Here is a 19,677-nt window from a genome sequence, read left to right as displayed (position 1 = left end):
GGCACACAAGTCTTCAGAATTACCTCAAGCTATTTATTTGACTTTGAACATGTTCATTAATTTTTTGAATTTGAATTTCCTCCTTGAAAATTGAGAGGTTAAACTAAATATATTACAAAAATCTCAACAAGATCTAGCCTCCATGATGCTGATTTTAATGTTTGAGGAAAAAATCACTATCCATGCTTACATGTATGCTAGTATTATCTTAAATTACAATTTTTCCTTTTAAAGCCAATTCCAACTCCAGTTTTCTCTCTTCTTTCTTTGTATAATAAAATTATCTCTCTGATGTTTGCCATAGTTTAGTCAATCTATAAATACAAAGTCATACTTGTCTATACTTTATAGCTATATTGACTTATAGGAATCATTTATATTCATTTATGTAAATTTATTTTCTAGAAATCATACTATAAACATGACATATTTGTTTATATTAATTTATATAATTAATTGTTTATATTTTCTAATTGTAAAGTGTGGACAAATGATGGAGTGTTGGCTTGGCTTTCTACTCCCTCTTGCAAAACACACTAGGAAGACTCACTGAATTAAATAAGTTTTAAAGTATTTATTTTTAATTTTATACTTTCATCATGTTTTATACCAAAATGAAAGAAAAGTTCATGTTCATTTTTAAATAACTGATATTTCCTGATAAAAACATACATTATTTTAAAAGTGGTAGTTATGGTTACTAGTATAGTTAATGCTACATGTAATATGGAACAATATTTAAGAAACTGACACAATGATTTAGAGTTCTCTAGAAAAACATGACCCCCCCCCCAAAAAAAAGAACAAAACATAACCAGAGAGAGAGCAGAGTGATTTACTTCAGTGTGTTGGCTCATGATTATAGTGTGTGTGCGAGTGAGGGGCAGAGGGTCTGACAAGCTATATAACTATGTATTTGGGTAAATAATGCTTTCTTTCTCAAATTATCAATTATTATAAGGTATGTGTACTTTAGTTGTGTTATTGTACGCCTTATCAACCTGCCTGTTGTCTAGCTGAAAAGAGAGCCGTGGGGGTGAATTCAGTTCTAGACATGAAGGGTAACCAAGGGTAACCACAGTCCTGGGGTTCTGCCAGTCCCTTTGTATGACTTTCAGTTTGACTGTTGTCTACTCTTCTTGGTTCTCTGTGCAAAGAAAAGCATTTAGTATTTTTTATAACGGTCTGTTTTTCATAAATTCCTCTAACTTCTGTTTTCCGGAAATGTCCTAATTTTGCCAACATGTTTACACACAGTTTTTTCTGGTTGTATAATTCTTTGTTGGCAATTTTTTTCTTTCGCGGTTTTATATATGTCATCCCATTGCCACCACCTTGTTTCTATAATTTCTTTTTTTTTAGGACATTTCTTTTATTTATTAGTTTTTGTTTTCAGAAAGTAGGATTTCTTGGAGATCCAGATCTGCTTACAGGCTGCCTGTACTTTACTCGACCACTCCACCCACACTGGCATGAGCGACGAGGGGAATCATAAGAGGATGGCACTCTGGAAGTTGGGAAACGTCTCTCTTTCATTTCCTAGTATTCGCAGGAAGAGGAAATGTCTTGCTGCTCACTCCATGTAGGGTTATGAACGGGCCCTTGCGAAGTTTTGCATGTTTCAGACATGCAGAGTATGTCATTGTTGAAAATGGGCCACAACTGGAGCGGCTAACGACACTGAGCAGCTGGAGAAAGGAGTTAGCATTGCCCTGTTTAGAAGTCGGAAAGCAGAGTCTGCATATTTTCTTAACGACAGTGTACATCAGCTGTGTGGTTGCATAGTCTCTGTGCCCATCAAGCAGCCATCTAAGCTTAAAAATATGCTCCTCTTTGCTTGTTTGTGGAGCAAGTCCAGTCCATGTAATGAAGTCGAATGCAGTATGATCACAGGCCGGCGAGTGGAAAGTCCTATGTTCCAATGGCAGTGAGTACATCTCCAGGGCTCTAGCCGCCATCAGCATGGCTCCATGTGGCTTGTCCTTTCTATAATTTCTAATGAGAAATCAAAGCCTTGTTTTATTGGTTCTCTTTTGTTGGTAACTTTTTTTATTGAGCTGCTCTCAGTATACTTCTCTTGTTTGTGGTTTTGAAAAGTTTGCTTATGATATGTCTTGATGATTTCCTTTTTTATTCTATTCTATTTGAAGTTCATATAGGTTCTTGAATTCATGTCTTCTCATATTTTATGCTGTAAAGGAAGATTTCTTCTAATTTTTTAACAATTTTCTCTTTGCTTCTTTTATTTTTGGTCTCTTGCTTGTCTGGAATTTCAGTCACATAAGTTATTCCTCTTGATGTTGTCCCCCATAGTTTTTAGGAGGACCAGCCAGTATTTCTATGAACTCTATATAGGCCCGCTATGAATTGGGACAGACTGAGCAGCATCTGACAGCATCAACAATTAAATACTCATTAAGTAATTTTAATACTCACCTCTGTGTAGTATCAACCGTTCATCTTCCAGTTATTAAAGAAGTGTAATTTTTTACTCTCTTCTTGTTAGTTAAAATTAAAGAATGGGCTAAGGGCCATATTAGAAATTTATGTCAGCCGACAGTGTTTTTCAGGATAGCTCACTATATGATATTTTATAATAAATATTACTCTATTTGTTTTTCATGCAGTATATATAATATAAATGTATTCCATAGCCTTCATTAAAGAATATCTTTCAGAAATCATATAATAAGAGTATGTACTTCACAGGTTTTTTCCCCCAATTTTTCTGCAAGTTCTTTTTTCTTTATACAAATCATACTTCTGACTTTTTATTCTTCTTGTTGTCCATTGGGTCATTATGAGTCATAATTGACTCAGTGAGAGTGAATTGGGTTTTTTCTCTTATTTTTTTCTTGGAATGAAAATGAGTACTGTAGTCTAAAGCGTGGTGGCAAGAATGTATTTGAGATATTAAAATGCCCCAGTAACATGTTTTAACACTAGAATTTTGAAACCATATGTATGCAATTCAATTGTGTTTTCATATGGTATGGATGAGGTATCCTGTTGATTTAATTGGTTATGTGTTGAACTGCTTGCCACAAGCTCAGCAGCTCGAATCTACCAGTCACTCTGTGGGAGAAAGAAGAGGCTTTCTGCTCTGACAAAGACTTAACAGCCTCAGAGACTTCCAAGGTCAGTTCTACACTGTCCTATGGGACTGCTATGAGTTATAATCAACTTGGTAGTGTTTGTTTTGGCTTTTTCTTTTTTTATTATAGTGTGGTAGTGGTGTATATGAAAGGCAAATAGATCCATTAACAAGACAATAGAGCAGTTAACAAGGACATTCATTCTAATAGCAAACTGTTGTCACCACAGTGTGTGTGGTGCTTGAAAACAGACTGAGGTTTTTTACCTACTAGGTAACTAACCTTAAGTTACATAATATATCTAAGCCTAGGCTTTTTCCCTTTCTTTTTCAATAACATGGACTTAATAATAATACCTATGTAAGGATTGTTATTAGGGTCAAATTGGCTAATTCATCAAATTAGTGTCTGGCACTAATAAGTGCTTAAGAAGTGTAGGTTTTTACTTTAATTAATCACCAGCGGTAGCGATCACCTTGGAAGTTACAGGGAAGGGATGTTGCATGAGAACATAGGTGGATACCCTCAGAGATCATCATGTTTGTGTGTACTATGCCAGTGACCTCCCTTCTCTAAACTCAGAATAACTCCCCATGTCCAAAGCAGAATTCTGTGGAGTACACTCTAAAAGTAATACACCATCTAGGGAAACCAGAGAAGACCTTTGATTTAAAAATAAAAGTGCTTTCGGTGATTTGTTAGACCATCTTTTTGGAAAGTGGAAATGGGGTTACATACGAACGTTTGAAAGCCTGTTAGCATCTCCAAGTCTTACATGTGCTCCCCAAACGCATTCTTCAGGTAGTCGAATGCTTTCCATTAGGGCTGAAATTTTACTTTCACAATTTTTGCAAGTGTCTTTCTTGCATGTATCACATCTAGTTCTCTGCCATTCTAAATATGCTATGCATGTTTTAACCTTTTGATTATATAATTTCGGGGTATCATGGCCATCATTTATTATAGTCTATTGTAATTCACTGATGCCCTTGGGGTCTCTTGGAGTGTTCAGGCCTATTTGTCCCTGTGCTAAATGCCCTATACTGTGCTTTTGTTATCTACATTTTATGCCCCCTCTTCTCCCTCCGTTAAGCTACTGTCCTGTAGCTGTTGGGATGCTCTTTCTGGCAGCATCTTCTATTGATTTCCTGTCCCCTTTATTCGCTTCTTCTATTTTGCAGAAGTCGGAAAACAAGAAAGTTAGGTTTCTTCCAATTGCATTTTAATGCATTAACATAAGCAGTATAATTAATGTTATATAATCCACTCTGTGGAAGTGATCAGTTGTTCTGTGGACCTTATAAGATCTTCCTTAGACACTAAAACGAACTTCTGAGGAGAGGAGGATGACAAACGTCTTGGATCTTACTGTATATTTCTTAAAATGCTGAATAAGTGATAATGTTGTGGCTATTGTTGCATGCCTTCAAGTAGGTTCCAGCTCATAGCAACCCTGTGTACAACAGAAGGAAGCACTGCCCCACCGGTCCCCGCACCAGACTCACAATTGTTCTTATGTTTGAGTCCATTTTTGTAGCTACTGTGTTAAGCCATCGCGTTGAGGCCCCTCCTCTTTTTCACTGCCCTCCACTTTACCCAGGCGAATGTCTTCTAACATATCGAAAGTAGGTGAGACAAAGTCTTGCCCTCGCCCTTCCCTCTAAGGAGCATTCTGACTGTAATTTTTCCAAGATCCATCTCTTTGTTGTTTTACAGCCCATGGTGCTTTCACTATTCTTCACCAAATGCATAGATTATTCTTCATTCTTCCTTATTCAATGTCCAACTTTTATATGCATATGAGGCGTGGGAAAATACCATGGCTTGTGTCAGATGCATCCTAGTCCTCAAAGTAACCTCTGGGTTTTTCAACACTTAAAAGAGGGATTGTGCAGCAACCGACTAACTAATGCAATGTGTCATTTGATCTCTTGACTGCTTCCACGAGCATTGATTGTGAATGCAAGCATTATGAAATCCTTGACAACTTTGATCTTTTGCTCCATTTCTCATGATGTTAATTATTGGTCCAGTCGGGAGGATCTTGGTCTTGTTAGCACTTGGTCTTGTTAGCTCCACCGTGAAGGCTGCAATCTTTGGTCTTCATCAGCAGTGCTTCAAGTCCTCACTATCAACAAGCAAGGGTGTGTCATCTGCATATTGCATGTTGCAGGTTGTTGATAAAACACCTTCCTCCAATCCTGATTCTTCACCCAATCCAGCTTCTCTGAGATGTTTGTGTAATTTACATATAATCAAAGATGAATATTACTTAAACCATTATTTTATATAATGATAACATATCATTGTTATTTATTAATGCCGGGCGCTTATAAGTAAGCCTGAGGTTAGCCTGCTTATTGTGTGTTTTTAAAAGTAAGGATATTTGTTTTTAAAGGATCTATAAAGTAACTTAATATCTTATCCCCTCTGCTAATTAGATTCCAAGTTATTAAGATTGTCAAGTATTTAAATTTTATTAGTTTTTCAAAGCTAAGTCAGTCATATTTTTCATAAGCTTAGTTCCATCGTTTAGCAAATGGCTTATATTTGTATGCTTCCTACTCATCTCTTCTTATATCCTAGATGAATTTTATATGGGTGTGTTTCTTTTCTTAGTCATTTGTGAATGAGTAAGCCATCATCTCTGCTGTCCTTCCATTTAGTGTTGAAGCTTAGTTTTAAATGCTTATTCATATTCGTTTGTTGTGTTTCAGAGTGTCCAACTCTTAGTGACCCTCTAAGAGTAGAAGTGTTGTATAGGATTTTCTTTTTTTTTATAATTGCTTTCTAATACTCTCTTTAAAAATTTTTTATTGAGGGCTGATACAACTTTTATCATAATTCATATATATGTATATATAACTTGTGTCAAGCACATTTGTATGTTCATTACCCTCATTATTCTCAAAATATTTGCTCTCCACTTAAGCCCTTGATATCAGCTCATTTTCCCCCTCCCTACCCATTCCCCCCTCCCTCCTGAACCCTTGATAACTTATAAATTATTATTATTTTGTCATGTCTTACACTGTCTGACATCTCCCTTGACCCACTTTTGTGTTGTCCGTGCCCCAGAGAGGAGGTTATATGTAGATCCTTACAATCGGTTTCCCCTTTCTACCCCACCTTCCCTCCACCCTCTGGTATCACCATTCTCACCACTGGTCCTGAAGGGATCCTCTGTCCTGGATATCCCCTGTGTTTCCGGTTCCTCTCTGTACCAGTGTGGATCCTCTGGTCTAGCCAGATTTGTAAGGTAGAATTGGGATCATGATAGTTGGGGTGAGGAAGCATTTAAGAATTAGAGGATGTTTTGTTTCATTGTTGCTGCACTGTATGCTGACTGTCTCGTCTCCTCCCCACGACCCTTCTATAAGAGGGTGACCTGTTACCTACTGATGGGCATTAGGTTTCCACTCTGGACTACCCCTCATTTACTCTGATAGGAGTTTTTGTTCTTTGATGCCTGCTACCTGATCCCTTCGACACCTCATGGTCACACAGACTGGTGTGCTTCTTCCATGTGGGTTTGTTGCTTCAGTGCTGTCCTCTAAAGTAAATTTTTCTGGGGGGAGGGTGGGGCCGAGCCCCCAGACCCCTCCACTGGTTCCCCTCTTCATGCCGGCACGCTGCATTCACGTCCCGGAACACCGGATTTAAGTATGGTCCCTGTTTTCCTGTGGAGATATAAAAAATACCCTACCCCCACTCCTCTTTAGTTGGCTACCATATGTACCCCATATTAGGTCTGGCCCCTGATATACTACCTGGACCTCACCCCTGGAATGTTTGTATACAGTAGCTTTTTCCTTGTGCCCCTTTTGCATTTCATTTCGTTTATAAACTGACCTCAGCAGTAAGCTATAATCTTGACAGAAGCAGATCAACTGGTCTTTTCTCCCTTGGAGACTCTGGTAGGATAGAACCACCAACTTTTCAGATAGCAGCCCATTGCCTAACTGTTCTGTTACCATAGAGCTTGAAGTCTATCCCCCCCACCCCCTGTAGTGCATTATTATCAGTTATTCACAGTAGTTTCATTCTGACATTTGATATTTGTTGTTGTTGGAGTCATAATCATCATTTGTAAAACAGGAGAAAGCACTGCCTGACCTTGTGAAATCCTCACAATATTTTGTCTGTTCATTTTGTACACTGCAAGTTTGTTAATAAATTCAGTTAGCTCCACGTTGGTAAGTAATGTCTGAGGTCTTAAAAGCTTATGAGCAGCCATTTAAGATACTGTTATGAGTCTTAATTTGTTTAGAACTGGGGTCAGCAAACTATAGTCTCAAGCCATATCTGGCTTTTTAGGTATGTACATGTGGCTCTAAAGAAAAATTGAAAAAATTGAAAGGATATTATTCCGATAATGGTAATTTCATTCGTTTGTAAAAATGTGTTTATGGCTCATAAATAATTTTTAAATCGTTGTGAGGGACAGAATTGGCTCTACCATTTCCAGAGGTTGCTAATCCCTGATGTGGAAGAATAAAGAAGGACCCCAAGAATCAGAGAAGGAACTACACTACAAGACTCATTGTCTACATGAAGCAATGCCTTCCTTATCTTGAGTCTGGAAAAGCTAAATGTTGCCAGGTTACCACTATTGAATGTTCGGATCAGGAACATAATATTGGCATCCTGATATAAAAGTATAGAAATGTGGAGCAAATCATCAAATTCTTAAAAAAGAATCCAGACCTATTGAGTCTGGAGGAATTCTCAAAACTGTGGGTCTGAGTTGCTCTTCAAATCTTGGATATAAACTACCCTCTGAAGGCACCTTTGAACTAACAGTTTAATTCAAAAAGCAAACATTTGCGTATTGCATTACTTTTTTAAAAAAATTCTCTATAAACCAAAGCATCAACAGCTATTTTAAAGCAGAGAAGAGAAGTTTGGGAAATGAGGATACCACAGGTAGATTAAGTAAATGAACATGAAAAAGTTGGTTCAGAAATCACAAGAATCTTGACAGAGAATGAAGAATGTAATCACTGTCAGTGATCATTATGCCTAAAATGGCTTAGCAAAAATGGATCTTGTTTTGTATATCTTCACCAAAAATAAAATTAAGAACAACTTATTAGGGGGAAAATTCTATATTGATATTTACTATATTTATTCTACTTATTACACGAATAATCAATTTCAAAACCAGTTCGAGTTTGTGTTGACTTATTTTTGATTTCCAGATCTAACATACTCTTGTTTCAATGGTACTAATTATGGTTAGAACTCTCATCAAGTTTTTGGTGTTAGGCTTTTTGTTTTCTTTCAGTATTAAATCTACATTCTATTAATTAAGGCTTTTTTTTACACTTTAATGCTGGTATAATTTTACACTTTAATGCTGGTATAATTCCAAGCATACTGACAACAAAAAAATTTGTAATTGAGAACACATTTTGTCATCCTGATAAATCCTTTATAACAGTTGTTAAATAAAAGGATCATGGTTGATAAATGATACGGTCAAACTTAAAAAATTTTGTGTTTATACTCTTACATGATGTATAAATATACATAGTTTATATGTATAATTCCACCACTTTTATATCTTTCAGAATCTTATTTATCGGTTGATACTGATAGGATGAAATGTGTAAAAAACATTTGCTTTTCCTTGTTATTATTTTAGTCTTTCATTGAGCACAGTTAACTCTGTAGAGAAGAATAAAAGTTATAGATTGCAAAGAAATGTTTTACATAAAGAGTAGAATGTTAGTAGAAATGTGGCATTTCCTACAGATTAAGTTTTAAGATAAATTATCTTAAAACATTGTTCTATATTTTTCCTTATGAACCCCTAAAGAATTTTGAAAATATCGTGTCTTAGTGGGCCTCTGCTCAAGTACTCCCTCAACACAAGAACACTTTGTTCTAACAATTCGGCAATCTGAGATGCTCACCTTCTTGGCATGATCACTGAAGACAATTCGTGCACAAGCAAATGTGGTGAAGAAAGCTGATGGTGTCCGGCTATCAAAAGATGTAGCATCTGAAGTCTTAAGGGCCTGAAGATAAACTGGCGGTCATCTAGCTAAAAAACAACAAAACCCACATGGAAGAAGTACACCAGCCTACCCTGACATGATCATTGAAGACAAAGTGGGTGCATAAGCAAATGCATTTGCGGTGAAGAAAGCTGATAGTGCCCGGCTGTCAAAAGATATAGAATCCAGGGTCCTATAGGCTGGAAGATAAACAAGGGGCCATCTAGCTGAGAAACAACAAAATCAACATGGAAGAAGCACACCAGCCTGTCCTGACTCGATTGCTGAAGATAAAGCGGGTGCATAAGCAAAAGTGGTGAAGAAAGCTGATGGTGCCTGGCTGTCAAAAGTTATAGTGTCTGGGGTCTTAAAGGCTTTTAGATAAACAGGCGGCCATCTAGCTAAGAAACAACAAAGCCCACATGGAAGAAGCACACCACCCTACCCCGATATGATCACTGAAGACAAAACAGGTGCATAAGCAAATGCGGTGAAGAAAGCTGATGGTGCCAGGCTGTCAAAAAAATATAGAATCTGGGAACCTATAGGCTGGAAGACAAATGAGGCAATCTAACTGGGAAACAACAAAGCCCACATTGAAGAAGCACACCAGCCTGTGAGATCACAAGACATCAAAGGGATCGGGTGTCAGGCATCAAAGACCAAAATAAAAAATAAAATTATAGCATTGTGAATGAGGAGGAGTGCAGAGTGGGGACCCCTGGCCCATCTGTGAGAAATTGGACATCCTCTTGCAGAAGGGCTGCATGGAGGAGATGAGGCAGTCAGGGTACAGTGTAGCAATGATGAAATATACAGTTGTCCTCTAGTTCTTGAATGCTTCCTCCCCCCCACTATCATGATCTCAATTCTACCTTACAAATCCAGCTTGACCAGAAGATTTACACTGGCACAGATAGGAACTGGAAGCACAGGGATCCAGGACAGATGAACCCGACTGGACCAGTGGTGAGAAGGGTGATACCGGGAGGGTGGAGGGAAGGTGAGGGAGAAAGGGAGAACAGATTAAAAGGATCTACATATAACCTCCTCCCTGGGGAACGGACAGTGGAGAAGTGAGTGAAGGGAGACGTCGGATGGTGTAAGATATGACAAAGCAATAGTAATTTATAAATTATGAAGGGTTCATGGGGGAGGGGTAGTAGGGAGGGAGCGGAAAAATGAGGAGCTGACATCAAGGGCTCAAGTGGAAAGCAAATTTTTTGAGGATGATGATGGCAACCTATGTACAAATGTGCTTGACACAATGGATGGATATATGGATTGTGATAAGAGTTGTACAAGCCCCCAATAAAATGATTAGAAGAAGAAAATATTGTGTCCTCTTGTAAGTTGAGATATACAATGACATCATAAAATTCAAGTAATTGGAAAGAGTTTCATTTTCAACATATAAATACTATAGTAAAACTATAACATGTTATAGTACAACTGTAATATCACTCTTTAAAATATGACCATTAGAATCTAAATACCAAGTATATTGGATATCCACCATCACTCATTGAAAAAATATAAATTAGCCTTGCCTCATATAATGCAAGAATGAAGACCATTCTCAGCAACCAGACTGTCGACATTCCAGAGAATGTGGACATTTCCTGGAAGGGGTGCGCAGTTATTGCGAAGGGCCCCAGAGGAACTCTGTGGAGGGACTTCAATCACATCAATATAGAACTCCGTCTCCTTGGAAAGAAAAGAAGACTTCTCATTGACAAATGGTGAGGAAATAGAAAGGAACTGGCGACAGTCTGCACTTCCTGTAGTCATGTACAGAATGTGATCAATAGTGTTAAACTGGGTTATTGATGCAAGATGAGGTCTGTGTATGCTCACTTCCCCATCAACGTGCCTATTTAGGAGACTGGGTCTCTTGTTGAAATCCGTAACTTTGTGGGTGAAAATTACATCCAGAGCATTCAGAAGAGGATGATTATTCCATTTCTCAAGCCCAGAAAGATGTTAATTCCTGAAGGAAATGGCATTGAGCTTGTATCGCTTTCAGCTGCTTTCATTCAGCAAGCCACGACAGCTAAAAACAAAGCTATCCTCAAGGTTTTGGATGGTATGTATGCTTCTGAAAAAGAACCGTTCAGCAGGCTGATGAATAAGATCTAAGAGGTGTCCAGCTACAGTCTAGATGATTCTTTTAGACCAGTATGTGATGCTTTAATGCAATAAAGTAAGTATTAAAATATAAATGTATGCATTAAATATTATAATTATTAATTTTTATCAAAAACATATATATTACATTTTAATATTTCATTTTAACAGTTGTATTGACATAGCTTATGAACCATATGGTTCAGCTGTCTATATTAAAAAAGCATTGTATAATCAATGCTACAACCAATTAAAACATTTTTGGTTGGTTTCAAAACATTTTTCTAAACAATCATATCATTGAGAATGAGGGGCAATGCGGAGTAGGGACCCAAAGCCCATCTGTAGACAACTGGACATTCCCTTACTGAAGGGTCGTGGGGAGGAGACGAGCCAGTCAGAGTGCAGGGTAGCAACGATGAAACATACAACTTTCCTCTAATTCTCAAATGCCTCCTCTCCCCAACCCCACTATCATGATCCCAATTCTACCTTACAAACCCGGCTAGACCAGAGGATGTACACTGGTAAAGATAGGAACTGGAAACACAGGAAATCCAGGAAAGATGACCCCTTCGGGACCAGTGGTGAGAGTGGTGATACCAGGAGGGTAGAGTGAAGGTGGGGTAGAAAGGGGGAACCGATTACAAGGATCTACATATAACCCTCTCCCTGGTGGATGAACAACAGGAAAGTGGGTGAAGGGGGACATCGGACAGTGTAAGACATGACAAAATAATAATTTATAAATCATCTAGGGTTCTTCGGGGGGGGCGGGAAGGGAGGGGAAAAATGAGCTGATACCAAGGACTCAAGTAGAAAGCACATGTTTTGGAATGATGAGGGCAACATGTGCTTGACACAAAGGATGGATGTATGGATTGTGATAAGAGTTGTATGAGCCCCCAATAAAATGATTAAAAATATTTTTTAATTCTTATATTCATTATTATTAGCTCCCCATTTCCTTCCAGCCTCCATGGCTATAACCCCAAGGAACTCTAAGAATCTAGTACTATATCTATGGATTTACCTACAGTGGGTTTCATATTTTAAAAATTCTATTAAAAACTTCAATAATAACAAAATAAAACCTCGGTCAAATGAAAGAATATTGTAGAAACAAACAGATTTAAAAATGGAAAATAACTGATAATATATTAAATTTTAACCTGACTGAATCTGCAGAAATTAATTTGGTAACACGTTATGCCAGAGGGCAAGATCACTTCCATTGCTGGTCACCAGTCCGGGAGAATTCAGTGGAGGCCGAAATCGATGTGGGCGCTCGGCCAATGGACTTTGGACTTTCAGTGCTATCCCTAGTCTTCTGCAAACTGCATGTCAAAATTAAGCTCTAATACAATTCCTTTTTTTTTTTTTACAATTCCTTTTATCTTGGATTTTATTATTGATAATTCTTGCCTCACAATAAGCTGGCATACTCCTTCTATGTGAACTTAGCTGATACCTCACTGAGATGGCTGCTTGTTTTAAGACAAGCCTTTTGAGACCCCAGACACTGTTCTTTTTGATAGCCACGCATGATTTCTTCACCACACCTTGCTATAGCACTCACATCTGCACTGATTACTTAATGGGGACAAGTATTGACCAGGGTCACACACCAAGAACTAGTTGTTCTTAGATTCGTTCTTGCAGTTAAGTGTGAGCTCAATATCCATTGGCATATCTAACGTTTCTGTATATCCCTGACCCTGATTAGAGACCGCATTATCAACTTGCTGAGAGATCATTTAAATAACCTCGATGAGACATTTGGTAATTCTAATAATAATGTCATCAATCTAACCAATAGTACATAATGTTAAGTACTTTCATGAAAAGGGAAATGTACCCATCTAGGAAAGTTTTTTAGACTAAAACACATGGGATGTTCACCTAAGTAAATGAACACTGTAAGAAAGCAATGAGGGTTAAACACAAGAAAAAAGTTTTAATCATGCTCACTTAACTAAGGCAAAAATTATTTCTTTAGGACTAAGATATATCACAAAAAGCAAAGTATGAAAAAAGCAAGTATTTGGTAGTGTTAAGTTACCAGTTGTTGGGCAGCCTCAAGAACAAAGAGATGTGAACCAAAATCCACTGACTTCCAAATCCTCAACCTTGATATCCTGATATACATATAAAAAGCTAGTTATTTACGGAGATAATAAAGTTCTAAGTATTAAAAATATAAAGCTACTTATTGAATATTTAATTTTTAAAGTGATCAAAATAGTACAAATATATTAAAAATTCTGACAATTATTAAACATCAAAAATAAAATTTAATAGAATTTATTACTGAATAGAAGAAATGACTGAAAAATGATGCCTTTTTAGTTGCAATAGTTTTAATACACTCGTAGATGTCCCAATTTGAAGGCCCTTGCCTTAAGGGATGGGATGTAACTTTTAGGGGACATTATTAAATTTACACAATAGCATTTGGTAATTATGAGCAGGCACTCTAGATAAAAGCTTCCTGGGTGTTAATTCCAAGTAAATCCCATCTCTGGATAACTTGGAAAAAGCTGTTGAAACTCACTGCTTCCGTTTGCATTTGTAAATTTAGGATGTTAAAATGATAACTACCGCTCTGACTCTTGCACAGGTGAAATGAATTAATACTTATAAAATGCTCTAAATGTTTTCGGATACATATTAGCTGTACAGTAAGTTCTGATACTCAAACTTTTTATGGGCATTGTGCAGGTATATTTCACTGCGTGTGAGCATTTCTCTGATAGATGTAAATAATTTAAGGATTATCTACTAGTATTTTCCTTACCTCTATCCTGATGTTCATATCAGAAACTAGTTCAATTTCTCCATGCAGGTGTATACATGTGTATGCATATGAAAGCAGGTGAAAGGTAAGTAGCTGATGTTTGCCTATAATGGGAAAGCAAATTATTATTAGCAAGAAATAATTATTGGAACCCTACTATTATTACAAGTATAAGTTGTATTTGACAGACATAACAAAAGATTATTCACTTTAAAGTTTGTCCCTGCCAAGTTCTTACAAGAGATTTTGAAAATATGAATAAAATAAACACAGTTGACAATCAATCCGATTCGCAGAGGAAGAAAATAAATTAAAAGTAATGTAAATCAAGTAAATGACCCAAGTAAAAGGAAAAGGAGGAAATGTAGGGGAAAAGATAGTTCATACCTTAAATGTGGACATAATACAATCATTAGGTAATATCTAAGCAGAATCAGAGTCTTTGTTGAAGTTCATTGCTATTGCTCAGATAAGCCCCTGTGCCGGTCTGCAGGTTGTAATCGCTCCAGCAATCTTTCACAGGTGTGCCCTTTCAGAAGCAGATCACTAATTCTCTCTCAGGGTGACTTTAATCCATTCATCTTTGCACTGGATTTGAGCTCTTAGCAGTTTGTGCTTTACAATGAGTTGCAAACGTCATTAAATAAAATATAATAACTACTTCTTTAAAGAGGTACAGTCTTGGAAACCCACGGGGACCGTTCCACTCTGTCCTGTAGGCTCTCCATGAGTGAGAACTGACCCTGCGGCAGTGAGTTTGGTTTGGGTTTTATAGAGATTTTTACTGGCATCCTCTCAAATAAATGCTGTTCAGTTGTTAAGAAAAAGAAGAAATATGTGTATACTTTTATATCAATTTTATATTTGTATATACATTTGTGTATGTGTGTATATATATATATATATATATATATATATATATATATATATTGCCGATGGAAACTAGTTTAATTTAAACTACACACAAACTCTGAGGCAGATGGGGAGGAGAGCCTGGGGGTATGGAAACTCAGCTGGGCCAGGCCAGGCATGGGCACGGCTCACAGCCCCTGCTCGGTGCGGGCCAGGAGGGTCACCCGGGCCATGAGGCCCACCAGATGGGCAGCCTTGTCCAGTTTGACGTCGGTGTTGTTTCGGACACGGTGCCGGCTGAGCCAGTCGGCAGCAGTTCGACCAGCAGCTGCAGATGCTGTTCCATGTCCCCGGCATTCATGGCGGCACAGTAGCTGCCCATCATCCTGGCACAGGCCACCTCCATGGGGAGCGCCCGCTTCCGCTCGGACACGAAGACACTTCGCAGCACTCCGGCCAGCTCGGGCAGCCGCTCCATCCGCTGCTCCTGCTCCGGCCGCCCGGTCATCTGCGCCAGCTGCTTCTGTGCCTCCTTGGCGCGATCCAGCAGGGCCTGCGACACCCCCTTCAGTGCGCTGGGCGCAGCAGGTGGGGCGGGCAGCAGGGCTGGACTGGGGGGACCCAGGAGAGCTGGGCTCTGCTGTGCGAAAGGCCAGGTCACTCAAGGCCCTCTCCATTCTGGGCGACATCAGACTCCGGGCTCGGGACAGCAGCTCCTCAGCAGTGGCCAGCTGCTCTGGGGCAGCTCGGCCCGCTCGATGTCGGGCACCTCATCCACATGGAAGCGAGGATGCCAGCGGGTCAGCAGGTCGGCCGGCACCTCCAGGGGGTGCTTCAGAGTGGCCAGGAAGGCCTTGTGGTGCTCCCTCGTGTGGGCCACCAGGTTCTGGCGGAAGATGTGCCTCCGTGCCAGGAGCCAAGATGCAGAGAGCCTGGGGGCTGCCCCCCCCCAGACTCTTGGTCCAGCAGGGGCACGGGGGTGAGCTGGTAGTCCGTCCTCTTGATGCCGTCTTTGAAGGAGGGGATGTGGCGCTCCCGGCGGAAGTGGTGCGAGCCCGGGTGCACCATTTTGATCTGGCCCACGTTGCGTTCCTCAAAGCGTCTGTGCAGCATGGTCTGGACGCCCTGCTTGACCTTGGTGAAGGCCACAGCCTCAGAGCACTTGCGCAGCATGCTCACGACCATGTCCATGCGCTCTGCAACATCTGGGCCAGCACCTGGTGGAGTGCCAGGCCAGGGAGGCCCGGCTGGGTGAGCGCATGGAAGCGCTGGTAGGCAGGAACCTCGGGGGTGCATGACACCGATGGGCACCCCTTGGACTCTGCTGTGCTGGACTGGCCAGCATCCTCCTGCTGCCCAGTAGCCTTGAGAGCCGGGATGCGTGCGCCCAGCTAACGCGTCCACTGCGGGCAGGCCCGGAGCTCAGAGACTGTGTCCTTCCTGGGGACCTTGTCCCCTTCAGACACCAGGGGGCGCTGCTGGCCTGCTGGAGGAACGACCTTCCTCGTCTTAGCCATTAGGATATTGTCAAAAAGATTTCGTATTTGCTCTTTTCCCTCCAACTCCATTAATTAAATAGGAAAATTAAGAACATTGGTAAGATTGGAATGAGAACAAGACAGTTTATTGGAATATATCAAGATTTCTAATCTTTGTAATTGGATACCCTATTTTATTTGGTGATGTTCTATGATGTTTAGACCCCTTCCCCACCAGTGTTTTATAGAAATTGAGAATTTTAAGTTCATTAGAAATAAGTTTATTATATAGGGTATTAGACCTTTTGAAGTATGCTCTACAATGGATATCAAGTTAAGTTCATGAAAAACAATTCTTAAATAAGGTTGATTTTTTTTTTTTTTTTTAGGTCAGGAGTCTTCCTAAAACATAATTTCTTTGTTGCACTGGTGGTGGGGAGATACTACTTTATGTGATTTCTGATTACATAACATTAAGTTCCTCAGCTTATATTTAGATAAAAGAAGTAGACTATGGTAATAAGAATCTTATTCTAACTATGGCTTTCGTGATATACATTGAACTATCCTCCCATGCCTTAAAAAGATTTTTTTTTTCATTCTACTGATAATGTATGGAGAGCCCTGGTGGCATAGTATTAGGCATTGGGCTGCTAACCACAAGGTCAGCAACTAAATACCAGGAACTGCTCTGCTGGAGAAATGCGAGGCTTTCTACTCCCTTACAGAGTTACAGTCTTTCCCATTAGGCTTTCTACTCCCTTACAGAGTTACAGTCTTTCTACTCCCTTACAGAGTTACAGTCTTTCCCATTAGGCTTTCTACTCCCTTACAGAGTTACAGTGTTTCCCATTAGGCTTTCTACTCCCTTACAGAGTTACAGTCTTTCCCATTAGGCTTTCTACTCCCTTACAGAGTTACAGTCTTTCCCATTTGACCACCACTTCAACTCAATACTAGATGGTAGTGGCTATGCCTGTGGGATGGAGTGATTTTTGCCATGATCTGAAGAGGGAGGTTCATTGCGTATGAAATGGCTGTACAGAAAGAAAGGAAAAGAGTTACAGTCTTGGAAAACCACAGGTGCTGCGTTTCCCAGCCCTATCAGTCGCGAGTCAGCTAGGTTTTTGGTTTCTTTGTTTGCGTGGTGATGTATGGGGAGGGAATTTCCCAGGCTCTCCTGTAGCTTGAGATTGTTTTGTTCCTTTCCACAACCAAAAGCATTTTTATGTAAAGATCCTTTCTTTTCTTTCAGTATGTAGAACTTCTCTCCTGATGCTTTTTTTATGTAGGCCTTTGGGAGTTCTAACAAAACTGGGCCATAATAGCTCACTTCTATAAAGGGTCTTTTTAAAAGTGATATTCTCAAATCTAAATAATCTCCAAGATCCAGGGCCCATGAATTTGTTAATACAAATGAGACTAAGACATCATTAATTTGAACTCATTGAAAATAATAATAATTTGTAATTCTTGAATGAAATATGGACTATTCTGTGCTATTTTGGAGGCTGTTATATGTGTATGATTCAAACTATGCCAACAGTACCCCCCAAAAAGTTTTAAGAGAACCCTCTGATTATTTAACTTGTCCATAATGGATTCTTCTGTTGTAGGGAAATAAGTACTCCAATTTCAGTATTGTTCAAGCAAGTTCTTTTTTGTTTTGTTTTTAGAAATATTTTATTTACCCTCTTTAGGACTATCATAAGAACGTAAAATTTCTCTAGAAGTTTGTTTTACAAAATTAACATCAATTGCTTCTTTTTGTACATTTTAGTCAATGCATAGACTTTTAGTTATAGTCTAATGTTACTATTATTATTTTCACATGCCTTTTTTTATCACTGGTCTATATGCTCCTTGTAATCTGGAACCATGAATTACTCATCTCTCTATTCCTCATGGCAGCCAGCTGTGTGTGTTCAATGTAAACAAACAATTAACTAGGAACCCATATAATATTTTGCTTGTCTTTCAACAGATTTGGTTCATTTGACTTGCGCATCTTCTGGAACAGCAAGAGAAGATTTAGAGCCGACTGTGCAGAAATTGTTTGTTCCGTGTACGGAAATGGAGAAAGGTAAGGAAAATAATGATGACTCATGGTGGAAAAGATGATGCAGCTTTTATGATCTTCTGAAACGAAGGTTTCTGAAACTTGAACTAAAATGTGATGTTTTCAACGTGGTTTGCCAAGATGATTGAGCAAATCTCTTTCCTAAACATGGGGAAAATTGTCATTCAGTGCTATTAAAGGGAAAATACATATGTGTTTGTATATGTATAAACATATAAATATAAAGATACTAAATCTAAATGTAAAAAATACACTTATGTATATTTATATTTACATTCCTAGAATCAAATCTTCAAGAAACCTCATCATTTTGGAAGGATTATAGGTATTTTTTAGTTGTCCTTATATTTTCCAGATGCTGTACAATGATCATATGCTGCTTTATCAGAAAAAAAACATATCTTAAAAAATACTGAGATTAAAATATTAATTGGCAAATATAGGAATCTTTCCTAACAAGTATTAGTCTTATAATATATATATATATATATATAGCGTGCTAGTGATGTGATAAGTACTTAAGTTTCAAGACTATGTGCCACTCTGCTACATATTCACATTGAAAAATATGCTTTTCGACCCTGAAATTTTCAAATTTTTTTCACATATAATAGGGTACCATATTTGATTGTATTTTTTATGTAAGTGATTTTTAAAGTACCTTACTGAATATGAAACAAGGTGATTTTCATTATAAGATGGGCTTGTCTATTTGAATTTTGGTCATTTTCTTCATTAGTTCATAAATGTGCTCACTTTTTAATCATTCACTTATGTACTCCTACCTATTTCTCTTTAGTTTATCTCTTAATGTGTATTGTTTCATGTCTTATTGTAGTGATGGTACAGACCGTGTCATTTGAATTTATATAAACAAACAAACCAGTCTTAGAAGCTAATTGCAATATAAATAATTAATGAGTGAAATGCCTGAATAAAGTACTCAAATCTGAAAATTTACTTCACCGTAATTTGAAATTTTGTTGTCACAATTGCTTATTTGCCACTTTAATGTCTCTATAAACATAAAAAATGTTCCCAAGTTTATGGTACATTATAATATTAAAAAGCCTAATATGGAGTCATCGGTTTATCCTTTGACTTTAACTATATCTGTACTTTCATATAAAGCTCTTGAATTTCTGCTTTATAACTAAATGTTCACATTGTTTTCTGGTATAGATTTATTATGTAGTGATGATCCCAAATAATGTACTAAATTTGTGTTTTCTAATTTTTTTAATTT

At 38.3% G+C, this 19,677-nt stretch overlaps 2 protein-coding genes and 1 pseudogene across 3 annotated transcripts in view; 2 read left to right on the top strand and 1 right to left on the bottom strand.

The window, feature by feature from the left end:
- CHM (CHM Rab escort protein) overlaps positions 1–19,677 on the top strand; it is a 216,316-nt gene that overhangs the window by 177,834 nt on the left and 18,805 nt on the right. For both annotated transcript variants that reach the window (XM_075538794.1, XM_075538795.1), the window contains one exon: positions 18,336–18,434. In XM_075538794.1, the coding sequence (XP_075394909.1) occupies positions 18,336–18,434 (99 nt within the window). The remainder of the gene's footprint in view (positions 1–18,335; positions 18,435–19,677) is intronic.
- CDT1 (chromatin licensing and DNA replication factor 1) lies at positions 15,062–16,390 on the bottom strand. The gene is given in 6 exon segments (XM_075539347.1): positions 15,062–15,180; positions 15,183–15,489; positions 15,491–15,612; positions 15,615–15,822; positions 15,825–16,064; positions 16,067–16,390. Coding segments are annotated over 6 exon segments (1,320 nt in total).
- Positions 17,277–17,402, top strand: LOC142435453 (small nucleolar RNA SNORA29; annotated as a pseudogene).

Source organism: Tenrec ecaudatus, chromosome X (assembly GCF_050624435.1).
Source record: "Tenrec ecaudatus isolate mTenEca1 chromosome X, mTenEca1.hap1, whole genome shotgun sequence".
In the NCBI taxonomy this organism is placed as follows: Eukaryota; Metazoa; Chordata; class Mammalia; order Afrosoricida; family Tenrecidae; genus Tenrec; species Tenrec ecaudatus.
The sequence above is the reverse complement of the archived record's forward strand: the minus strand, read 5'-3'. Positions and strand labels throughout refer to the sequence as shown.